The 26,141-nt window shown below is 36.6% G+C and overlaps 1 protein-coding gene across 2 annotated transcripts in view; it reads right to left on the bottom strand.

Annotated features, from left to right (window-relative positions):
- The window catches only part of SLC13A1 (solute carrier family 13 member 1), an 88,882-nt gene that overhangs the window by 26,858 nt on the left and 35,883 nt on the right, over positions 1 to 26,141 (bottom strand). For both annotated transcript variants that reach the window (XM_079149848.1, XM_079149849.1), the window contains exon 7: positions 3,248 to 3,399. In XM_079149848.1, coding sequence (XP_079005974.1) covers positions 3,248 to 3,399 — 152 coding nt within the window. The remainder of the gene's footprint in view (positions 1 to 3,247; positions 3,400 to 26,141) is intronic.

Genomic DNA, 26,141 nt, shown 5'->3' with positions numbered 1-26,141 from the left:
TTTTTGATTTTGTCAGAGGCTTACAACTGAAGAGTTTACCTTGAGTCTCAGATGACTTTGGACAATGGATTTGAAATTTTGGACAATGCTGGAACTGTTAAGACTGAGAATTCTTGGAGATGGACTAAATACATTTTTTGTCATGAGATGAACATGAGCTTTTGGGGACCAGGGGTGGAATATTATGTTTTGAATGTGATATGACCCCGAAACTCACGTGTGAGACCAGCAGGAATATTCAGAGGTGAAATTATTAGATTATGAAAGTTTTAAACTAATTGGTGGATTAATCCATTTGCTGGATTAATAATTTGGGAGGAATACTGTACTGTGTAGCAACTATAAGCAGGTAAGTTGTGGCTAGGAAAAGTACATAATTGGGGGCATGCCTTTGAAGTCTGTATTTTGTCCCTGTTGCCTGATTTTCTCTCTCTGCTTGCCAACTGCTTTGAGCTGAGCAGCTCTCCTGTACCACACCCTTCTGCCATAATGCTCTGCCTCATCTCAGGCCCAGAACAATGGAATTGGCTAACCATGAACTGAACCTCTGAAACCATGATGGTAAAATAGACTTTTCTTCCTCTAAGTTGTGCTTGTTAGGTAGCTAGGTCACAGTGGTGAAAAGATGACTCCTATAGCCCCCTAGTTTATAGCTAACTTAAATAATGTGTTTACAAATGTCTGCTAAAAACCTTCTTGTGGGTAGGCCACGTCAGTGTGTCTAGATTAAATTTGTTAATTTCTCCAGTGAAACTACTACTCCCCTTTCTTCTCTAGAAGTTCTTGGCATCACTGTCTAGGCAGTCATATAAACAAACATCTAGCCCTTTCTTCCTCTAAAAGACTCACACTTAATTACTAATGACCTTGTGCTTATGCAGTGTCTTGAGTCTAAATTCTCCTGTCACTTCACAACTAACCTTTCATCATTTGTCAGTACTTTGGTAATAGACTCCTAATTGGTTTTCCATCTCCAGACTCCTAGAATACCAATCAGTCTGCATAATGCTACTCTAAACTGTGTAAACATACACAGACTATTCACCCTTTACAAAAAAAAAAAAAAAAAATCTGTTACAGTTGTTTGGTACTTTGATTTTATGAATTATTTGCTCTCATTTTCTTCATGAACATGGCATTCACTTCTTAAGATTGTTCCAAATCAAGTGCACAAATTTTCTCTAATGATCAATGATGTACATAGCTGCAGCCTTCTTTTATGACATACCTTCAGCTATCTTGGGGGGGAAATAACTTTTTAAGGAGACAGTTTTGAGGATCTGACTGACCTTGGTTTGGTCCTCAACCCCTAAGCTGAATTTCAGTGTTCTCATCTCTCGTAATAAAAACCAACATTTATTGAGCACATGTTCATACTCTGTGCCTGCCCTATTTGAAGTCCTATTGATTCAAGTAAAACTCAAAGCAGAGAGAGAGATCATACTATTTTCCTACTAATTCTGGAAAGTTAAAAGATTCAGAGAGCTTATGTAATTTGTCCAAAGTTACCTAGCTGGTGAGTGGAAGAGCTGGGATTTGAACTCAGTCATTTTAAACCCAGAGTCTCCAACAGATGGCAAACAATGTCAAGAGAAAAAGGTGAAATTATCAGAGTGGATTTGTAAATAAAAGCAATTTCTCTCCAGCTCCAAACACCTGAACAAATAATATAATTTTTTTTGCATAGTTTTAAGCTTCTATAACATTGCCAATAAAATCAAGTACACACTGTTACATTGTTACTTTGGGATTCTGTTGCATATTGTAAGGTCAGCATTTAAGAAAAATTTCATTAAATATCCAGCTTGTTTAATCATATCTATTGCATTGTTCATATATGGTCATTCCCACTCTCCCTCAGTACTGGTATTTTCTACAAAAAAGGAGATAGTTTGATTTTTTTCCTAACTCTTTGAGGTTTTCCTAATTATTATCGCCATCTAATTCCTAAGGTAAAGACAACCTTTTGAAGAAAAAACACAAAATTTCACAGTACGTTTTAAATATTTTCTAAATTTAAAGGAAAAATTGGTCAAATATCTATGATTAGGTGAATTATACCAGATAATTAGGAAAAATAGTTAGGAAAACATTTTCATTGTGCAGAAATGGTCTAAACCAGCAGTTCTCTAACTCTAACAAAGATAAGACAATTAGAATTTGGTCTAAATGATAGAAAATAAACTTTGTGGAGAGGATCAAGATGTAGAAACTCTTTACTTGAGGAATTCATGATCAAGGATATAAGTTTAGCTCTCAGGAAGGGGTCAGGTTCATTTCCTATCTTGGATTAGGGTATTCATTGAATATATCTCCTCTGATACTTTGAATTTCATGTCTTCCACTTATAAACCAAATGCTTTTCAAGGACTTCTTCCTAATTTGATTGAATGTTCATAAGACAATTAGTATACGTGGAGGTATGGGCAATACTGAATCTAAACTTCTTTACTTCTGTTCTTTGTATATAAGATTTCAATCTTTCATAGAAGGCAGATTGGCATTCATTGAGTCTTGCATTTCTTGGAGAAAATAGTGCACAACACATTGCAAATAATGTCAGAAGGTTTGCAGCGTCTGTAGGATCTGTTTCCTAGAGGATAGCTTTCTTGCTTCTGAATCTTAATTTTTCTGTGCAAAGGCTACATCCTGTTTCTAATCTTCCTCAATGCCATTAACCTTCTTAGAACTTTGACAATTATACATCCTTTTAGTACTTGAAATAAACCTTGGCTCTAGAATCAATCTGAGCTCTCTTATAAAAGCTTTCAAACTATTGTTTCATTAGTTCTTACTGCCTAATCTTTCAAATTTTTTTATTTCAAAAGCTGGGTCTTTTGTAATCACTACCTCTGTTCACCATTCATCATTTAAATTCAGTCCCCAGAGCCTACATAAACTGTCCCATGCAAATGATTCTTTTTAACTTTTGCAAACTACAATTTGCAGAATTATTTGCCATGAAAAAGGTACCCACTGTTTGATCAGAATGGTCAGCCAAGAGTTATTTCTTCTTGGCTGACCTGAGGAATCTATAGGCATAATTTAATTCACCAGGTTGGTCCTGCATATTTAACTCTCAATCCAGAGGGAGATCTCTAGACCTATGGCTGTCCTGATAGGAAATAAAGGCAAGTTCATTCATCTTAGCATCTCTGTCCATGGATACTCTGAGCCAGATAAGAATCCTTTTTATAGTTCATATACTGTCCATTTGTTAAATTACAATTCAATGATTTTTACTTACGTATTGAAATGCTCAGTGAAGATCAGGTTTGTGGAAGTACCAGTGGTTGTTGTTAGTCCACCAATGGTAGAAGAGTAAGTAATGCACAAACACATAAGCTTACACATCATATGGTCCTTCTTTGATCGATATATTGCTCCAGTGACTGAGTTCTGTTCAACAAGAAAATGTACTATAAGAACCACTCCCTTTGTGGTCATAACAAGCAGTAATAACATTTCTTATGGAATGACTATGTCTTGATCCCATTTAATTCATAACTTTGATGGGACCTGTTGGAGATAATTATAGTTAGATGAGGTCAAGAGAATGAGAGCTGGTCTGGTCCTTATAAGAGGAGGCAGCAGAGAGTTTATTTCTCTCTCTCTCAGCCATGTGAAGATATAGTGAGAAGTTGGCCATCTGTGACTCCAGGAGAGAGCCCTCACCTGACACTAATCCTGACACACACCTTGATATTGTATTTCCAGTCTCCATAATTATAAGAAATGAATTTTTGCTCTTTAAGCCACCCAGACTGTGCTATTTTGTTATGGCAGCGTGTGCTAATAATGCATTTATCTTTCCATCCCTAGAAATGTAATGATAAAATGTATTTAAACTGAAACCCTGAAATATCTGACAATCCTAACTTTATTCATTCCCTCATCCTTCATTCTTATGTCTGATTCAAATGTTCCTTCATCTCTTTCCTTTTAACCATGAGTCCCAATATTTTCACCACTCTTCTGCTATTGTTGGTCAGTAAATTTCTCATGGCCAGTAAATTTCTCAACCTCCTTTTTGGAAGTTTCCCCACCATGGTGGTTTAATGGCTGATACCTAAAGGATCGGTCCAAAGGATATCACTCCAGAAACCGAACATTTTTGACTTAGGGATTTCCACCAGGAAATTTAAGTGCGTTGCTTAGGATTCCCCTGGGTGTAAGCCATATCAAGTTCATTAGTTTTCTCACCAATGGCACACTGTGTTGGTTTGATTCTCATGGCCCCTATGGTGAAATGCAGGGCAGAATCAATAATTTTTCCAGTTATTTCATTCAATTATAAATTTTCAGTCTATTTAGTAAAAAAAAAAAAAAGCTTCATTTCAGTATTTGAGATGAACAAAGCCTAATTTGAAAATGAAAGCCCCAATTTAGCTAAACCTTCTCTGGGTCAGGCCTGCATGAGAGTTCACAATTAAAAGAAAGCTAGGGAGTTTGACTTTTTCTATTTTTCTCCTGACTCCTACCACTTGCTGGATTCACTTCCAAAGCCTCCGTATTTGGAGTGACAGGGATGAGGAGGATCAGGAGAGGGTGGTAAGGATAAGGAAAGGCCATATTTGACTGGTGTATTAGTTAAGATATAGCTTTAGTCTTTAGTGCTCTCCAGACTTGGGGGATGTTCAAAGTGACTCCATCTCATAAGCACTGTTACAGGTTTTTGAGAGACTCTTATCATCAGATAAGAACATCAAATTGGGGTTAGGGATATGACTCAGTGATAGAGTGCTTGCCTTGCAGGCATGAATTCCTGGGTTCGAACCTCAATACCACACACACACACACACACACACACACACACACACACACACACATACAAAGAAAAAAAGGAAGAAAGAAAAAGAAAATAAAGAAAGAAAAAGAAAGAAGAATATAAAATTGCTCCTTTTTCTACGTGGCTAATGGATCTCTTTTTACCAAGCCCTTTTGGAGGAATTTGTCTTTCAAATGACACCAAATACCACTTTCCCTCCCTCCAGGTTCCTTGCAAATGGTCCAGGAGAAACTGACATTTCTGCTTTTTTGTCAGTGAAAATATAGCTAAAACTCTATTAGGTAAGGAGAGTCAACCATGACCTTTCATTTTCAAATTTTTCAATAGTGTATTAAACACAAATCCATTGACCTCTTCTGAGTCTAGGGTATAGATTCTCCAGGAGGATCTCCAGGAGGTGGTTTCTCAGATTCTATCTCACCAGGGTAAGGGGGAGATTCTTCCCTTTCCTCTTTCTTGGTGGTTTGGAGGTCAGAGGTGGGGAAATACTCCAAATTTCTCCTTTTTTTTTTTTTTGGCAGTGCTGGGGATCGAAACCAGGGCCTTGTGCTTGCAAGGTGAGCACTCTACCAACTGAGCTATCTCCCCAGCCCAGCCTCCTTCATTTTTAACTCTGTTTAAGACTATAAAACTGTTTTTTTTTTTTTTTAATTTTTCTTGGTGTTTGTGTTCTTGTGTTGAATGTTAGCCAACATTCTAATTGGAGTAAGATGGAATCTTAGAGTTGTTTTAATTTGCATTTCTCTAATTACTAGAGATGATGAGCTCTTTTTCATGTATTTGTTGATCACCTGCATATCTTCTTCTGTGAAGTGTCTGCCCAGTTCCTTAGCCCATTTATTGATTGGGTTCTTTGTATTTTTGGTGTAAAGTTTTGTAAGTTCTTTATAAATTTTGGAGATATGTGCTCTATCTGAAGTGCATGTGGAAAAGATTTTTTTCCCACTCTGTAGGCTCTCTTTTCACATAATTGATTGTATCCTTTGCTGAGAAAATGCTTTTTAGTTTGAATCCATCCCATTTATTGATTCTTGCTTTTATTTCTTGAGCTTTGGGAGTCTTGTTAAGGAAGTCTGATCTTAAGCCGACATGATGAAGATTTGGGGCTACTTTGTCTTCTGTTTAGTGCAGGGTCTCTGGTCTAATTCCTAAGTCCTTGATTCACTTTGAGTTGAGTTTTGTGCAGGATGAGAGATAGAGGTTTAATTTCATTTTACTGCACATGGATTTCCTGGTATGGAGTCTCCTCAGAAAACTTAGAATGGACTCACCTTTTAACACAGTTATCTCATTCCTCGGTTTATACCCAAAGGACTTAAAATTAGCATACTACAGTAAAGCAGCCACATCATTGTTTATAGCAGCTCAATTCACAATAGCTAGATTGGAAAACAACCTAGATGCTCTTCAACAGATAAATGGGTAAAAAAACTGGTATATATATACAGTAGAATATTATTCAGCCATAAAGAAGAATAATATTGTGGCATTTACAGAGAAATGGATGGAATGGGAGAATATCATGCTAAGTGAAATAAACCAATTGGGAAAAAACCAAAGGCTGAATGTTTTCCCTGATAAGTGGATGATGATATATAATGGGGATGGGGGATAGGGGGTGAGAGAAGAAGGGAGGAAATTTAAATTACGTAAAGGGAAATGAGAGGGAAGAGGGGGCGGGCATGATAGATGGTGGAATGAGACAGACATCATTACCCTATGTACATGTGTGATTACATGAATGGATATGAATCTATATTGTGTACAACCATAGAAATGAAAATTTGCCCGCTGCAGCAGTGAACTCGAACAACTGGGAGCATCGTAGAGGAGGCCGCTCAGCACAGCGCTGGGACTCGGAGCAACCACTGGGGCTCTGGGCAGCAGCCCAGACGAGGGGCTGTGGGGAGAGTTGTTTGGACTCAGAGTGACCACTCCTGACACCGGGACCTGCCCAGAGGAGGAGGAGGAGGAGGAGGAGGAGCAGTGTGGCGAGGCGCTTGGACTCGGAGCAGCTGCACCAGAGCTACAGGCGGTTGCCAGAGGAGGAGCTGTGCGGCGAGCTGTTTGGACTCAGAGCAACCACTCCTGAACACCGGGTCCTGCCCGGAGGAGGAGGAGGAGGAGGAGGAGGAGGAGGAGGAGTGCAGCGAGTCTCATGGACTCGCAGTGACTGCATTGGAGCTCCAGGTGGCTGCTCAGAGGAGGAGACGAGTGGTGAGTTGTTTGGACTCAAAGCGACCGCTCCTGAACACAGGGGGCTGGCTGGAGGAAGAGTGCGGTGGGTCGCTTGGTCTCGAGTGGCTGCACCAGAGCTCCGGGTGGCTGCCTGGAGGAGGTGTACAGTGGGTCACACATGGACTCAGAGTGACTCAAAGCGACTCAGAGTGACCACTCCTGAACACCCGGGGGGCTACCTGGAGGAGGAGGAGGAACGGGGCGGGTCACTTGGACTCCGAGTGGCTGCCCAGGGCTATGGGCGGTTGGTGGGAGGAGGAGGCACACAGTGAGTTGCTTGGACTCCTAGTGACCGCACGGGAACACCGGGCGGCTGTCTGGAGGAAGAGGCGTGCGGTGGGTCTCTGGGACTCAGAGCAAATGTATGGGGCCCCAGGTGGCTGCTCACAGGAGGGGCTGCATAGCCAGACGATTAAGTGCAGAGCAGGGTACCAGGACCTAGGAGGCTTCTTGGTGGAAGAGCCGCACAGAGACACACTTAGGGGCGGAGCAAAGGTTCCAGGACTGCGGGCAGATTCTCTGAGGAAAGGCAGCCTAAGGAGACTCATCTGCGAAGGGTGAGGCTCCCAGGCCCAGGAGGTAGGTCCAGGCCCCTGGGAATGTTGCAGAAGAAGGCAGCCCAGCCCAGGCAGTAGCTTTAGATTGAGGGGAACCTCTAGGAGGGGAACTGACCAGCGAGACCTCCCCACCAGGTGTCTTCCCTGGCGGGTGAGGTTTTCCCACAAGGACGGTAAAATCAGAGACACAGGCCCAAACAGGCCTTGCATCAGCCCGCAGCCTAGTTCCCCTTTGGATGACCATTAGTCAACAAGTGGAGGTACCTCTGCCCACTAGCAGGGAATATACCCCACCTAAAGGCCACCACCCCTAGAGAGGCAGCTTCCTTGTGGAGCACCGCACTATCAACATCCTCCAAGACTTCAGCCTACAGAAGGCTAAGAGGGGATATACTAGAAATCTTCTGGGACATTATAAGTCAATAGAGGAAATTTGCAATATCTCAGCGGTCCACTGATACCTGAACAATATGAGAAGAGGGAAGAAAATGCCCCAAAAAATCTAGCTGTTTCATCAATAAAACCCAATGACAGCATGGCAGAAGAAATGACAGAAAAGGAGTTCAGAATGTACATAATTAAAATCATCAGGGAAGCAAACGATGAGATGAAAGAGCAAATGCAAACATTGAATGATCGCACCAATCGACAGTTAAAAGAGCAAATACAGGAAGCAAAACATCATTTCAATAAAGAGTTAGAGATATTGAAAAAAAAACCAAACAGAAATCATTGAAATGAAGGAAACAATAAACCAAATTAAGAACTCCATAGAAAGCATATCCAATAGGATAGAACACCTGGAAGACAGAACTTCAGATATTGAAGACAAAATATTTAACCTTGAAAATAAAGTTGAACAAACAGAGAAGATGGTAAGAAATCATGAACAGAATCTACAAGAACTATGGGATATCATGAAAAGGCCAAATTTAAGAATTATTGGGATTGAGGAAGGCTTAGAGAAACGAACCAAAGGAATGAACAATCTATTCAACGAAATAATATCAGAAAATTTCCCAAATCTGAAGAATGAAATGGAAAATCAAGTTCAAGAGGCTTATAGGACTCCAAATACACAAAATTACAACAGACCCACGCGAAGGCACATTATAATGAAAATACATAACATACAAAATAAAGACAGAATTTTAAAGGCCGTGAGAGAAAAGAACCAAATTACATTCAGGGGAAAACCAATACGGATATCAGCAGATTTTTCAATCCAGACCCTAAAAGCTAGAAGGGCCTGGAACAACATTTTTCAAGCTCTGAAAGAAAATGGTTGCCAACCCAGAATGTTATACCCAGCAAAACTTACCTTCAAATTTGACAATGAAATAAAATCCTTCCATGATAAACAAAAGCTAAAAGAATTTACAAAAAGAAAGCCAGCATTACAGAACATTCTCAGCAAAATATTCCATGAGGAAGAGATGAAAAACAAAGAAGTAAATCAGCAAAGGGAGAAATTATCCTAAAGGAATTGTCAAATAAAGGAGGAACCAAGTCGTGTCAAATAAATAAATAAATAAATAAATAAATGAAATTTAAAAAATGAACCAAATGACTGGGAAACCAAATCATATCCCAATAATAATCCTGAATGTCAATGGCCTGAATTCATCAATCAAAAGACACAGACTGTCAGATTGGATTAAAAAGAAAGATCCAACAATATGTTGCTGGCAAGAGACTCATCTCATAGAAAAAGATACTCATAGACTAAAGGTAAAAGGATGGGGAAAAACATACCATGCACATGGACTCAGCAAAAAAGCTGGAGTATCCATCCTCATTTCAGATAATGTGGACTTCAAGCCAAAGTTAGTCAGAAGGGATAAAGAAGGATATTTCATACTGCTTAAGGGAAGCATAAATCAGTAAGATATAACAATCATAAACATCAATGCCCCAAACAGTGGCTCATCCATGTATGTCAAACAAATCCTTCTCAATTTCAGAAACCAAATAGACCATAACACAATAATACTAGGTGATTTTAACACACCTCTCCCACCACTGGACAGATCTTCCAAACAAAAACTGAACAAAGAAACCATAGACCTCAATAACACAATCAATAATTTAGACTTAATGGACATTTATAGAATATACCATCTAACCAAGAGCGAATACACTTTCTTCTCAGCAGCACATGTATCCTTCTCTAAAATAGACCATATATTATGCCACAAAGCTACTGTTAGCAAATACAAGAAGATATAGTACCTTGTATTCTATCAGATCATAATGAAATAAATGAAAGAGTAAAAAACAGAAACTATTCCAACACCTGGAGATTAAACAATATGCTATTATATGATGAATGGATAACAGAAGATATTAGGAAGGAAATTAAAAAATTCTTAGAGGTAAATGAGAACAAAGAAACATCATATCAAAATCTCTGGGACACTATGAAAGCAGTACTTAGAGGGAAATTTATTTCATGGAGCGCATTTAATAAAAGAAGTAAAACTCAACAAATAAACGACCTAACACTACAGCTCAAAGCCCTAGAAAAAGAAGAACAGACCAGCACCAAAAGTAGTAGAAGACAGGAAATAGTTAAACTCAGAGCTGAAATCAACAAAATTGAAACAAAATATTGACAAAATAAATAGTTGGTTCTTTGAATAAATAAACAAAATTGATAAAACTTTAGCCACACTAACAAAGAGAAGACCAGAGAAAACCCAAATTACTAAAATTAGGAGTAAACAAGGAAATATCACAACAGACACGATTGAAATACAAAACAGAATTAGAAGCTATTTTGAAAATCTATACTCCAACAAAATAGAAAATTTTGAAGACATCAACAGGTTTCTAGAGACATATGAATTGCCTAAACTGAACGAGGAGGACATACACAATTTAAATAGACCAATTTCAAGTAATGAAATAGAAGAGGTCATCAAAAGCCTACCAACAAAGGAAAGTCCGGGACCAGATGGGTTCTCAGCCGAGTTCTACAAAGCCTTTAAAGAAGAGCTCATTCCAATACTTCTCAAAGTAGTCCATAAAATAGAAGAGGAGGGAACCCTCCCAAACTCATTCTATGAAGCCAATACCACCCTGATACCTAAACCAGACAAAGACACGTTGAGGAAAGAAAATTTCAGACCAATATCCTTAATGAACATCGACGCAAAAATTCTCAACAAAATTTTAGCAAATTGCATACAAAAACATATTAAAAAGATAGTGCACCATGATCAAGTGGGTTTCATACCAGGGATGCAAGGTTGGTTCATCATCAGGAAATCAATAAATGTAATTCACCATATCAATAGACTTAAAGTCAAGAATCACATGATTATTTCAATAGATGCAGCAAAAGCATTTGATAAAATACAGCATCCCTTCATGCTCAAAACACTAGAAAAAATAGGGATAGTGGGAACATTCCTTAACATTGTAAAGGCCATTTATGCTAAGCCCATGGCCAATATCATTCTAAATGGTGAAAAACTGAAAGCATTCCCCCTAAAAACTGGAACAAGGCAGGGATGCCCTCTTTCACCACTTCTATTCAATATCGTCCCTGAAACTCCAGCCAGAGCAATTAGACAAACCAAAGAAATTAAAGGGATACGAATAGGAAAAAAAGAACTCAAACTATCCCTATTAGCTGATGATATGATTATATACTTAGAGGAACCAGGAAATTCCACCAGAAAACTTTTAGAACTCATAGGTGAATTCAGTAAAGTAGCAGGTTACAAGATCAATGCTCATAAATCCAACGCATTTTTATACATAAGTGATGAATGTTTGGAAAGAATAATCAGGAAAACTACCCCATTCACAATAGCCTCGACAAGAATAAAATACTTGGGAATCAATCTCACAAAAGAGGTGAAAGACCTCTACAATGACAACTACAGTACACTAAAGAAAGAAATTGAAGAAAACCTTAGAAGATGGAAAGATCTCCCATGTTCTTGGATAGGAAGAATTAATATTGTCAAAATGGCCATACTACCTAAAGTGCTATACAGATTCAATGCAATTCCAATTAAAATCCCAATGATGTACCTTACAGAAATAGAGCAAGCAATCATGAAATTTACCTGGAAGAATAAGAAACCCAGAATAGTTAAAGCAATTCTTAGCAGGAAGAGTGAAACAGGGGGTATCGCAATACCAGATCTTCAACTCTACTACAAAGCAATAGTAACAAAAACGGCATGGTATTGGTACCAAAATAGAAAGGTAGATCAATGGTACAGAATAGAGGACATGGACACAAACCTGAATAAATACAATTTTCTCATACTAGACAAAGGTGCCAAAAATATGCAATGGAGAAAAGATAGCCTCTTCAACAAATGGTGCTGGGAGAATTGGAAATCCATATGCAACAGAATGAAACTAAACCCATATCTCTCACCATGCACAAAACTAAACTCAAAATGGATTAAGGACCTCGGAATCAGACCAGAGACCCTGCAAATTATAGAAGAAAAAGTAGGTCCAGTTCTTCAACATGTCGGCTTAGGACCAGACTTCCTCAACAGGACTCCCATAGCAGAAGAAATAAAAGCAAGAATCAATTACTGGGATAGATTCAAACTAAAAAGCTTTCTCTCAGCAAAGGAAACTATCGGCAATGCGACGAAAGAGCCTATAGAGTGGGAGAAAATCTTTGCCAATCATACTTCAGATAGAGCACTAATCTCCAGAATCTATAAAGAACTCAAAAAACTCTACACTAAGAAGGCAAATAATCCAGTCGACAGTTGGGCTAAGGGAATGAATAGAGACTTCACAGAAGAAGATCTACGAGCAATCAACAAACATATGGAAAAATGTTCAACATCTCTAGTAATAAGAGAAATACAAATCAAAACCACCCTAAGATTCCATCTCACCCCAATTAGAATGGCGATTATCAAGAATACAAGCAACAACAGGTGTTGGCGAGGATGTGGGGAGAAAGGTACACTCATACACTGCTGGTGGGGCTGCAAATTAGTGCAGCCACTCTGGGAATGCAGTGTGGAGATTCCTTAGAAAACTTGGAATGGAACCACCATTTGACCCAGCTATTCCACTCCTCGGACTATACCCAAAGGACTTAAAATCAGCATACTACAGAGATGCAGCCACATCAATGTTCATAGCTGCTCAATTCACAATAGCCAGATTGTGGAACCAACCTAGATGTCCTTCAATTGATGAATGGATAAAGAAACAGTTGTATATATACACAATGGAATATTACTCAGCCATAAAGAATGATAAAATTATGGCATTTGCAGGCAAATGCATGAAATTGGAGAATATCATGCTAAGTGAGATAAACCAATCTCAAAAAACCAAAGGTTGAATGATATCGCTAATAAGTAGATGAGGACACATAATGGGGGGAGGGAAGAGTTAGTGTTAGGGTTAGAGTTAGGGTTAGGGAGGGGGGCAAGAATGGAGGAAGGAAGGCCTGTATAGAGGGAAAAGCGGGCTTGGAGGGGTGGGGGGAAGGGAAAAAATAACAGAATGAATCAAACAACATTACCCTATGTAAATTTATGATTACACAAATGGTGTGCCTTTACGCCATGTACAGAGAAACAACATGTATCCCATTTGTTTACAACAACAACAAAAAGAAAATTTGTACCCCATTTTGTACAATGTATCGAAATGCAATCTGTAAAAATAAAAAAATAATTTAAAAAACATCAAAAATTTTTTTTAATTTTCTTGTTCTCAATTCTTCAGTAGTTGACTGTGGGAGTATAATGTGCATACTTGATATTATAATGACTTACTTGACCACTCTTTTCTCTAAGAAATCAGGCAGTTTACCACAGTTTCTTCTTTTTCCTCATGTTGAATTACTACCATTCATACAGTTCTCCAACACCATTGGCAAGTCTAGTCACAGAAGCATCCCGTTATTCCTACTGGATTGGTTTGCCCCTTTATAAACTCTGCTCTGCATCCAGCTTAGATTCCATGGTAAGCCCATTAAGTAATCTTCTTTAAAAACTCTAAACTTTGCCTTGACTTTCTTTGAATAGTAGTTATTTATCAAAACTCCAACTTTGGTTCTCTAGACATCATGTCTACCACTGAACAGACAATCATTGTTGGTGAAAATTATTCACACAGTACAGCAGACTGTATTCCCTACGTTCATGGTCACAAATGTCAACTGCTGTATCACACTGACCCTCCTCTGTTGTGTTTCTTTGACCATGACCAAGTTACTCTACTTGTCTTCACAAGAAAATTTAAAAACCCCTCGTTGTCTTAACATCTCGTGATGTGCCTTCTCACACTTCACAGGTAGCTTTGCCTCCTGCTTTCACAGAGTTAACAGAAATCAGCAGACAATGGTGTCACCCAGATCTACCTGCTTCTGCCCCACCTCTCATTCTTCTCTGCAGACATACTGGTGTCAATGTCTCTCCTCCAAACTCTCTCTTGGGTCTTCTCAGAAACCTTCCCCTATTGACTACTAGAATTTTCATCAATGTTTAATAATTTTCAAGCCATCTTTGCAAAAGAAAAAAAGAAGCCCTTCTTAACTTATTCTCAATTAAATACTGCCCTACCTCATCTCCATTTTCAAAGCCAAATGACTAAGGTCCACATTCACTCACTCCATTTCTTTAACCCCTTCAATCTATCTCTCCATTCTAAGTATTCAAATATACTTTCTATGATTATCAATAACCTCAACATTGCTAAACCCCATTGGTACTTTTCAGGATGAGCTTTGAAGATCTCTCAGCAGCTTTTTTCCCACTGTAATCTCTGGGTTTCTATAAAATCTCACTCTACTGGTTTTTCTTCTGTATCTCTGATTATTAACTTCATCTCCTTTGACAATGCCTTTTTCTTTATTTTTCCTTAAAACTAAATGTTTTCAGAAATATGTTATAGTCATCTGTCTCTTCTTATTCTAGTGTTTCTCCTTTAAAAACCATGTTTTCACTGATTTAGTGACATATTAGACCACCAAACTCTGTCTTCAGCCCAGACTCCTTCTAGACCCATATATCCAATTGACTGTTCAATATAATTTGAATGCCTTTAATGAAACTCCAATCCAAAAATATTCAAAACAAAACTCATGAGTTCCTTCTTCAAACCCAGTTCTTCATATTTACCTATACAAGCCAATGGCATTAGCATCACCATAGTAACAAGCACTATGTGGTTCTTTAGTATGCTACAAACATACTAAATTAAAATCAGATAAAAATTTTAATTCTTATAACACAGTGAAGTGGGTAATACCACTATACCATGTTACAAATGACATGAGGCACAGAGAAGTTAAATGAATTTTCCAGGGTCACAGAGCCTAAAATGGCAGACTTGGACTCTGAAACCCTGTAGTCTTGCTTCGGAGTCCACTTTCAGTCACTGTGCCGCATTGCTTGTTCTCCTTAAAAACATTCACTTCCTTATCTCACTGGTTTCTGTCAATTTTATCTGCATAAAAATGTGTGGACTCTCTCCAGTTTTCTCTATTTCTACTGCTGCCACTGTGGCCTAAGTCAACCTTACCCCTGACCTGGGTTACTCAATTAAGGTCTTTATGAGACCTCTTGCATCAATTCTTACCTATTTCAGATCTGCCACACATATTGCAGCCTTAAAAAAATGCAAATGTGTTTAAAATTTTTAAGAACACTTGTTGTCTTGTGCATGTGTGTATATGGGTGTTAATATGTACTTTAGATACATTTGGATAATTTTTAAGGCTGTAGTATGTAGGGTAGGTCTGGAGTGGGCAAGAATTGGGGCAAGGAAACCCACAAGGAGGAGGTTATCAAACTAACCTAGACAGTATTCTCTCTCTCCATCCATCCTTAAGTTAGCAGGTTGTTTCGGTATCTTGGCTTTTGTGACTAGTACTGTAACGAATGTGGGGTGCAGATAGTTCTTTGCTATGCGCTTTAATTTCTCTTGGATATCCAGGAGTGGTATTGCTGGACCATATGGTAGTACTATTTTTATTGTTTTGAGGAAGCTTTATAGTGTCTTTCATAATGACCACACCAATTTACATGCCTGTCAATGGAGTACAGGGTTCTCTTTTCTGGAGAATGAATAGAATCACTGGTCTGCTCCATACAGATAAGCCTGCTCTCTGTAACACTGGCACAGTAAAATCTTTTGGCAAAATCACAATAAGGAAAAAATTACTACTCCCTAAAAGTCATCATGGGTTTGGGAACGACATTTAGCATTGCAGGGATGGTGCTTTGGATTATAATTTACCTTTTACTTTTGTAATTAACTTAAAGGTCAACCCCCAGAGGTATCTACTCTTCATCCAAAAGGAATAAATTTACTAATGTCTCCATTTGTCTTATATTTTTTACATGGAAATGATTTGTATTTTCCATGTGATACAAATTTCCATTAAAAACTTGCAAAACTGGTATGTAAATAGAATGGCAAAATAAGTATAAAAATTCTGATGAGTGATACAATATGACAACTGAAATTTAGCACTTACATATTAAATATTTTACTATAGGAAAGTCATCAAACACAAATCAAAAAGTGATGCGTAATTTGAATATTATTAAATTGATAAGAATGGACATCTAAAAGGTAATGTGTATATAATTTCTTATTGACATTAATTTGTAAGAATACAGTTAAAGAAAAATTGAATAACTTATAAAAGCAGACCTGCAAATATTTGCATACAGACACACATAAAACCATGATTAAAATGTCTTGAGAGACATAAAAAACATCAAAACAGAAAATAATTAATTCCTTATGGATTTACTATACTTTTTCTATACAAACACCTTTAATACGCTGACTAATGCACATTAATGTTACTGCACATAAATTGATGTTTATGCAAATATGTATGATTAAGGCAGGCATTAAAATTTAGAGTAAATTCAAATTCCATAGTAAATGGTAACATTAAAAGATAATAATGCAAATTTAAGTTAAGAGGAGGTGTTCTTGAGGAGGAACTGGAGATGCGCAATTTAATATGTCGACAATAAACATGAGCCTCCTATGTTTGGATTTACTATTTTTGCCAAGGACATGTGATTGCTGGGCTGAACTTGTTGAAGAGATGAGACTGAAGCAAGGAGTAAAGATTGAGGACAGCTGTAGAGAGTACGGAGCCAAAAAATACAGCTCTCAGGTAAGCCCTAGATGAGCCACTAATTGAGTCGGCTAGTGGTGCTGAAATTATGAAAAAAAGAGGTGAGTTTTACAGAAAATTAGTCTTTAATCTTCTGCTCAGACAGGAGTTTCAACCTAAGACCAAGGATTTGGCCATAGCCCAAGAACAGGTTGAAATAAATAATTTAGATTAGAAACTTAGACCCTGACCCTGAGGACCCATATAGGACACCAGGAAAATGAAATAGTCACTACATTTCTCAAAAAGTAGAGGAGGAATCTGTTGTGCACCTATGTATATGTGTGTGCATGCATGCATGTGTGTGTATGTGTATGTGTATGTATGCATTTTATCCTAGAAGAACATTGTCATAGGTAGAGTGTTCATGCAATCTGTAAGGAGATTTCTGAGAAATTAAATATACAGAATGTAATTGCTTAAAAACAAAAAGCATATCCACATACCTGTATGTGCCTAGAAATAGACTCGAAATGAAATACATATGTCAAAATATTTCCGATAGTTATTTCTTTCTTCTCTTTTCTTTTTTGTACTGGGGATTGAATGCAAGGGTGCTTAACTACTGAGCAAGATCCCCAGTCCATTTTAAATATTTTATTTAGAGACAGGGTCTCCCTGAGTTGCAAAGTGCCTCATTGAGTTGTTGAGATAGGCTTTGAACTTGAGATCCTCCTGCCTCAGTCTCCTAAGGGGCTGAGATTATAGGCTTGCACCACCATACCGGGCTCCAATAGTTATTTCTTAATAATGGAATTATTAAGGGTATTTGACCTGGATATATTTTTTATCGTCTACAATCATAAGAAAGTGTTTATCAACATGTAAAAGAAACAGAGACTTTACAGTAGATCGGTATTTAGAGAGGACCTTGTACAAAGAACTAATTTTCAGGAGAACAAAATGATGCTAGTCACCACACATTTGAAGCCAAAGTTCATGTTTATGAGTTCCCTCTCAGTAATTTTTCTCTGCTATAATTTTTCCTTCCTTTACTCATGTAAGTTTTTAACTCTACATCTAAGACTTTGCATTTAATAATATGCTTCTACCACAATTGTAACCTACTGCATTTTTATTCAATTCCAATACTGCCACTCATTAATTCTTCTTCCATGCACATATGCGACATCTAAGACTTTTCAAGTATGCCTTCCAAATCTTCTTCCAAGTAACTGAAAATTTTTTGACTAGAATATGACCAAATGCAGAATCCTATGACATCATCATATGTCAGAACAGAAATCCCACAGGCCCAGTTATAACTCACTTTTGCCACCTGGTGGTCATAATTGCAGATTTTAATGGCAAGTTACACATTTCCAACTTTGGTGCTTAGGTGAATCAACCTGGGCAAAACAAATGATCTCCATGGGTTGTAAAAAATAATTCTCTTTAATTAAGTGTGATATGAAAACATTAAGGTTTCTAGTTATATTTTAAATAACTATGAAGGGATAATTAGAAAAGACATTAGATTCTGTTAAACCATTTTCTCCTTGCCAAAAATAGCTGCTTGTCATTTTTGGATGTTTATTTGCATTTACCTTAATAATATTCATATGTGCCATATCTTGATTTCTCAGTTTCAGGCATTACAACTGATTTTACATTATCTTAGGTGGTGTACATTTAGATTCTTTCAGAGCTTCCTTCACCGAATGTACTCATTTTTTGTGTGTGTCCATCATCTTGATATTATAACAGAACCATGAATTTACTTACAGCAGAGTTCAGTGTTTCAGTGTGCTGTCTAGAGTGCTATTAAAATCATCAAATAATATTATGTGTGTGTGCGTGTGTGTGTGTGTATTTTCCTGTCCTCTCCCCCACTTGCTTAGTTTTTAAAGTGCATACCACTAGATACGTCCCCGATAGTCCCTAGTTACTTAGATCTTCTCTGAAAACAATGAGGTGATAGGATACCTTAACCACATTAAATAGTCTACCAATTTCATTGACTAGGCAACATTCCTTCCAGGGTTTCCTTGCCTCTCCTAAAACTTGTCATTTCTCCCCTTTCCACCCCCAAAACTACAAAAAGCTAAATAGATGTTAGTACAATCTCTTATTCTTTTGCTATTTTAGCTGCACATTGATTACAGGCTGGAAATAAATGTTACTCAGGATTTTAAAGGCATTTTCTTCTTAGGTCTCTGAGTTTCCAGTGTTGTGCAGAGAAGTGTTGTGCAGAAAAGTATTCAGCATTCAGTATTTTGTGTCTTTTTAAAGGAATTAGTTTTCCCCCTTTTAAAAGTTTTTAGGGTCCCCTCTCTACCCATGGTATTCTGAAAGTTCAGAGATTTCAAATAGACCTGCCCCGTGTGCATACTTTTCATCCATTTTGCAGACACCCAGTAGGTGTTTAATGATAGAATTTATATTCTTTTATCATGGAAAATTCCATGCATTTTCAAGAAATCCTCTATTTCTCTGTTCTTTTCCTAAAACTCCTATTATTTTCTTAATCTTGTTTCTCTGTGTTTTGTTACTGAATTTTTCATTCATTTATTTTTTCATCTTGGCATTTCAGATTTGTATTTTATATATTTGTGTATCATGTTATTTATATATTTTACATTTTCATCTTCTTGTTTCTTTTATAGAATGCTATTTGTATTTTATGAATGCAATTTCTTCATTTACTTCTCTGCATTGAATAATGGTATTTTCTTTTCTCATGTGTTCATCTTCTTGCATAGACACTGTTTCCGGCAAGTAGCTGTTTTCTTTTTGTTTGTTTGGGACTGTTTCATGCCTGAGGCTTTCTTCAGGTATCCAGGAATTTTTGCTCACATTTAAGGCAGTGAAAACTTGCTTGAGATGCTGTACATGTTTTTTGGAATTTGTTGGCTGTGAACTTCACTGGGTATTGTCTGACTGGCCTGTTTTTTGAAAAATTCTAATGTCAGTATGTTTTTGTTATTTCTCTGGTGCTGAGTGCATTCCCCAGGGAAGAATCTCCTGATCTGCTGCCTGCTGACACCTGGAGGGCAGTGACCTGGTTACAGGGAGGAGTGGACCAGAAGGCAGGGTTCATGACATTCAGCAAGTGAGCCCTCACTCAGAGCCCCAGCTCTAACTGTGATATTCTTCCTGGACCCAGAACGCTGTCTGGTTCTCCTTACCCTTTTTGCACGTCTAAAGATTAGACTTCTGTTTGGTGGAGGAGGAGGAGTGGCATCCATGTGGAGTTTGGGAAGACATGTGGGGATTTAAGTGCTCCATAAGCAAATTTTTTCTAACTCCCACTTTCTGACATTTTAAAAACTTTGAAGGCTGCTGCTATGTAAATTTGATTATTTATTGTGTTTCCTTAATACTGATTTAGTATTCATGTCCATAGATAGCTGAATCTTTTTATACCCATATTTTTACTTTCTAACTTCCAAAATGATTTCATTGCCATCTCTTCTCTCGATATTTATATAATTGTGATTGTGACTTAAAAAGTTTATTGTTCTTGTATTAATGGATAGTCAGAATAAAAGGGAAGTAAATGGGCCTGTTTAATTAACCATCTTAATGGAAGATGCAATTTGTATATTTTAATTTAAAAACCAAGAAATTAAATCTTTACTAATAACTAATGCATAGATTGACCTTGGAGCCTTTATGATAGACTCATATGTTGGTGGATGATGTAAAGAATAAAGGGGAGGAAAGTGTAGAAGCTCCAGAGGGTGCAGAGGTATTGAGACACTGGGTCCCTTTCTCCCTTGTTTGCAATATTGAATTTCCATGCACTCAGTTAAACAGATATCGGATTATGTTAATTACTTCTAATTAAATCAAGCTTCCCATAAAATGCACAAGGTTTTAAATGACTTCTATAAGAATATTCTTTCTCTGACAAAATCACAAAATGAAACTAATACACAAATAAAACACAAGAAAACGTTAAGAGAAGATTCTTCCCTTCCCCCCGGTGTGAGCTTTTCATGAAGATCTAGTGGAGATCTGTGCAGTAATAAACTGAACAACACAGAGGGGCTGTAATAAAATTTAAATGATCAAGGAGACTCTTTGGAATAGGATTTATATCTACTGTAGTTATTAAAGAACTATGTGACATATTGTGAATTGGGATATCAACTTATATAGTAAGAGTAAGATGAATGAAGATATTTAAAATTTAGCATTCAAGGCATAAGAACTCTTCATAAAGCTATATTTCTTTCAGCAATATTGAAAATAATTAAATCAAGGATTGATTTACAAAATGGTGTTACCCTAAATGTTAACTATTAACAAGCTTCCTTTGCAGCAGTTTCTTAACTAAACACAACACACACACACACACACACACACACACAACACACTGAAGAAAACCTTATTCTTTCTGTAGTGGTAAAACTGACTGAAATCGTTATATGGATAACATAGGAGATTTATTGATTCAGAATTATGACAAATCAGATACTCTGATAAACAAAATGCTATTTAAAATATTAAAATCATCTTCTAAAAGGCATCACTGAACTAATACAAAAGTAAGGAATCTGTATTGACTCCAAATAAAGTACAACTAGGCAATTTAAAATAAGAGAGTGATAAAGAAGGTTTATACGTGAGGGTTTCAGTTTATATTGCTGCAAGGAGAATTTGTAATGGAACATAATGCCCAAGGTCAACTGTGAGGAGTGAATCACATGGAAAAACATTCAAAAAGCTGGCATACTTTACAGAAATAGAGGGCAAGGAAATGTCAGACTAAGTTAAGGGAAAATATGAAGTCCTCTGAAAATTCCAAGTGTGAGCATGACTTTTAGCATAAAGTGGCATCACCTGGGTATTGAAAGAAAAACAATAATATAACTAAAACTTCTTACATGCGGTTGCAACCCAGGAATTCAATAATTTCCATAGAAATTTCAAAAAAAAAAAAAAAAACGAGCATTTCAACTAGCACAAAACATTTGAGGAAATAAGACAACAAAATGAGACCCATCAGAAAACAAAAATGGTCAAAGAGAGAGACAACAAGGACATCAGCGCTCCAGTTACTAGATACAAAACATAAGAAATTTATTTATGTCTAATTAATTTAGAAAAGGGATTGAAAATATTAGCACAGAGAAAGAGATGGTGAAATTATCAAGCAAATCTTAAAAAGAGACAAATGGAATTTAAACACCCAGTGAATAGGCAAAACAAAATAGAAATAGCTTCAGAGAGAATAACTGAACTGGAAGATAAATCCAAGTTATTATGGATAATTCAATCCAGCAAGACAAGGAGAATGAAAATAAAAAGAGATGTCAATAATCTTAGAAGATAAAGTGAGAACGCTTCATATGGATTTAATTGGAAACCAGAGGGAAAGAATAAGGACAACTAGGAAATTGAAGAGTAAGAAATGACACCCGAGAATTCTCAACAATTGTTGGAAAAGATTGATGAACAGAGTCGGAAGGAATATATTTTTATGTTTATCAAAATGAAATTCTAGAACACACACACACATAAATCTTTAATCAATGAGAAAAGATTGCTTACAAAAGAGTAGTACTTTAACTGTCAGCTTGCTAACTACTCACAGAAAAAAAAAAAAGCCAATAGAAATATATCTCAATGTAGAAAGAAAATATTAGTCAACCTAGCACTCCATAACCACAAAAACATATTTTGAAAATTAGAAAGACCTTTCTATTTAGACAGAAACTTAGGGTTTAACACCAAAAGACATTCTCTGACGTACATTTGGGTCTTTGACAAGACTTGTAAGATTAATAAAATAAAAATATTTTTGAAAAGATTACTTGGATAAATGTTTAAAAGCATGAGTAAAAATATTTCAAATTAAAACATACCTAAGTACTATACAAGTTAAATAGATAAGTAGACAAAAGAAATAGCTGGGTATTTTTGGCATGAATTCCTAGAAAATTACATCTAATTCAAGCAGAAGTGGAAAATCATAATATTCCTAAAGCCAGGGGAATAAGAAAAGAAATCCTAACTACATATGTCCTATACTTTTGTCTTTGCTGGGCCTGTTAGCTGATTCCTGAATAGATAGGAAGAGATAGGACAGTCATTTTGGACCAAAGGGTTCAATAATGAGGATGCCAAGTACAAACAGAAAGAGCCAGGGTCATTCTGATAAGGAGCCATGATACCAGCATATTTCTAGCTTATTGAAACTTTTGATGTTTCAGGTATTTGTTGCCATGGCAAAATCCACGCCCTAAACAGTATAAGTGGTAAAACCAAAAAGAAAACAAGAAATTGATTAATACAAAATTTTGGAATGTGGCTATCTTTGCGAGAATGTAGAGGTGATTGTGTGAGAAAGGAAATGGAATCAGATAAAGGTTCACGGAGATTTCTAGAAATTGTTATGTTCTATTAAGCTGAAGTATGGTATATAACCATTTTATTCATTTTATTATTCTTTAAAATACTGTTACATTTTATGGTGTGCATAGTTATAAAATATTTCATAATTAAAATACATAAAAATTTTGGGACAAAATAAACAAGTTCCTTTACTAGAAAATACCTCTGGGCTGGGGATGTGGCTCAGTGGTAAAGTGCTTGCCTGGCATGCATGAGGCTCTGGGTTCAAATCCCCCAGCACCCAAAAAAAAAAAAGAAGAAAATACCTCTGGAAGATGCATAGGAATACCTTGATCAGATTTTTAAGAAACAACATACAGTTTTCAAATAAGCTATGTAGGGTGGGAAGTTTATAGTATGGATAGATTAAAGTATGGATGCTTCCAACATGGCTAAGCTCATGCTATTGGCTAAATAATATTTCAATAACATAGAATGTGAAGAACTACATTTTTTTAATTTGCAAAACTAAAGATACATGAGAGATAATATATCATCAATAGTTAATAATTTCTTTAATAAAAATGTTTATGGAAACACAATAAAGTATTGCCATCAATCAAACTAAGTCTTTGATGTCAATCAAAATTGAAATTTAAAGAGAGGTCTCATCTGTGAACTGTTGCTATGATTCTTTTTTTTTATTTTTTTCTTTTTCTTTTTTTTATTTTAATTAAAAATCATAAATTTACATAGGGCAATGTCGTTTAATTCATTCTGTTATTTTTTCCCTTCCCCCCTCCCCTCCCACCCCTCTTTTCCCTCTATACATTCCTTTCTTCCTCCATTCTTACCACCCTCCTTATCCCTAACCCTAAACCTAACCCTAACCCTAACACTAACCCCTCCTACACCCCCATATGTCCTCATCTGCTTATCAGCGAGATCATTTGTCCTTTAGTTTTTTGAGATTGGCTTATCTCACTTAGCATGATATCCTCCAATTTCATCCATTTGCCTGTGAATGCCATAATTTTGTCATTCCTCATGGCAGACTAATATTCCATTGTATATATATGCCACAGTTTCAGAAACCAAATAGACCATAACACAATAATACTAGGTGATTTTAACACACCTCTCTCACCACTGGACAGATCTTCCAAACAAAAACTGAACAAAGAAACCATAGATCTCAATAACACAATCAATAATTTAGACTTAACGGACATTTATAGAATATACCATCCAATCAAGAGCGAATACATTTTCTCCTCAGCAGGACATGGATCCTTCTCTAAAATAGACCATATATTATGCCACAAAGGTAATGTAAGCAAATACAAGAAGATAGAGACACTACCTTGTATTCTATCAGATCATAATGGATTGAAATTAGAAATAAATGAAAGAGTAAAAAACAGAAGCTACTCCAACACCTGGAGATTAAACAATATGCTATTACATGATGAATGGATAACAGAAGATATTAGGAAGGAAATTAAAAAATTCTTAGAGGTAAATGAGAACAAAGAAACATCATATCAAAATCTTTGGGACACTATGAAAGCAGTACTTAGAGGAAAATTTATTTCATGGAGCGCATTCAATAAAAGAAGTAAAAATCAACACATAAACGACCTAACATTACAGCTCAAAGCCCTAGAAAAAGAAGAGCAGACCAACACCAAAAGTAGTAGAAGACAGGAAATAGTTAAAATCAGAGCCGAAATCAACAAAATTGAAACAAAAGAAACAATCAGAAAAATTAACAAAATAAATAGTTGGTTCTTTGAAAAAATAAACAAAATTGATAAACCCTTAGCCACGCTAACAAAGAGAAAGAGGGAGAAAACTCAAATTACTAAAATTCGGAATGAACAAGGAAATATGACAACAGACACGAGTGAAATACAAAACATAATTAGAAGCTATTTTGAAAATCTATACTCCAACAAAACAGAAAACCTCGAAGACATCAACAAGTTTCTAGAGACATATAAATTACCTAAACTGAACGAATAGGACATAAACAACTTAAATAAATCAATTTCAAGCAATGAAATAGAAGAGGTCATCAAAAGTCTACCAACAAAGAAAAGTCCGGGACCAGATGGGTTCTCAGCTGAGTTCTACAAAACCTTTAAAGAAGAGCTCATTCCAATACTTCTCAAAGTAGTCCATAAAATAGAAGAGGAGGGAACCCTCCCAAACTCATTCTATGAAACCAATATCACCCAGATACCTAAACCAGACAGAGATACATCGAGGAAAGAAAATTTCAGACCAATATCCTTAATGAACATTGACGCAAAAATTCTCAACAAAATTTTAGCAAATCGCTATGATTCTTAAAAGGTGTATGGTAGTCTCACTCTCTTTCCCTGCTTATCTCATCTATAAACACTGTCTCTGAACAACAGGATTTGGTTGAGTAGAAGGAGATGTCTGAGTTGTGTCAAGTGAAGACTGAGTGACACTGAAAGGGACTTTGTCACTGAATTTCACCCAATCTAGGAAAAGGGAAGAGTAATCAATAAGAAAATACTTGCCTATAGTACCTCTGTAATCCAAGCTAAAATAATTTTTTCCATATTTGTTCTAAGGGCCTGATGTTCTGTAATTGCTTTCTCCTTATTTGGCAAAACTAATGTCCCTCATTCTTAATATTAAGAACATGCTCACTGCTGTACTTACCAGGCCCCTTGAATTCTTGCAATAAGCATTTTCACCCCCAAATAAATAGCACTTAATAAAAAACAAGCTGAAATTTGTCCAAAGATATTTTTCTTTGAACTCTTCCCTTTGAGGAACACCAAATTATATTAGATGAATGAAAAACAATTATCTCAGATTTTTCATTAAAAGCATACTGATTTTCCAGTTTCTTTCATTTGAAGATGCCTGGAGGTTTAGACATTGAGCTAGAGTAAAATTCTGAGGTGTCTTTTTGAATGACACTAAGGTTTATTTGGGGGGGAAAGAATTAGTAATGTGATTCCTCTTTTGGTATCTGCAAATTGGTTTTTGGATACCTAGAGCTCATGTCTCATGGAAACATAAGAATGATGGCTAATCTATTTATCTAGCTGATATATAGATTCCCCCATGTACTGTCAGTATTCTTTCG

The sequence above is a fragment of the Sciurus vulgaris genome (genome assembly GCF_902686455.1).
Source record: "Sciurus vulgaris genome assembly, chromosome: 8".
In the NCBI taxonomy this organism is placed as follows: domain Eukaryota; kingdom Metazoa; phylum Chordata; class Mammalia; order Rodentia; family Sciuridae; genus Sciurus; species Sciurus vulgaris.
The sequence above is the reverse complement of the archived record's forward strand: the minus strand, read 5'-3'. Positions and strand labels throughout refer to the sequence as shown.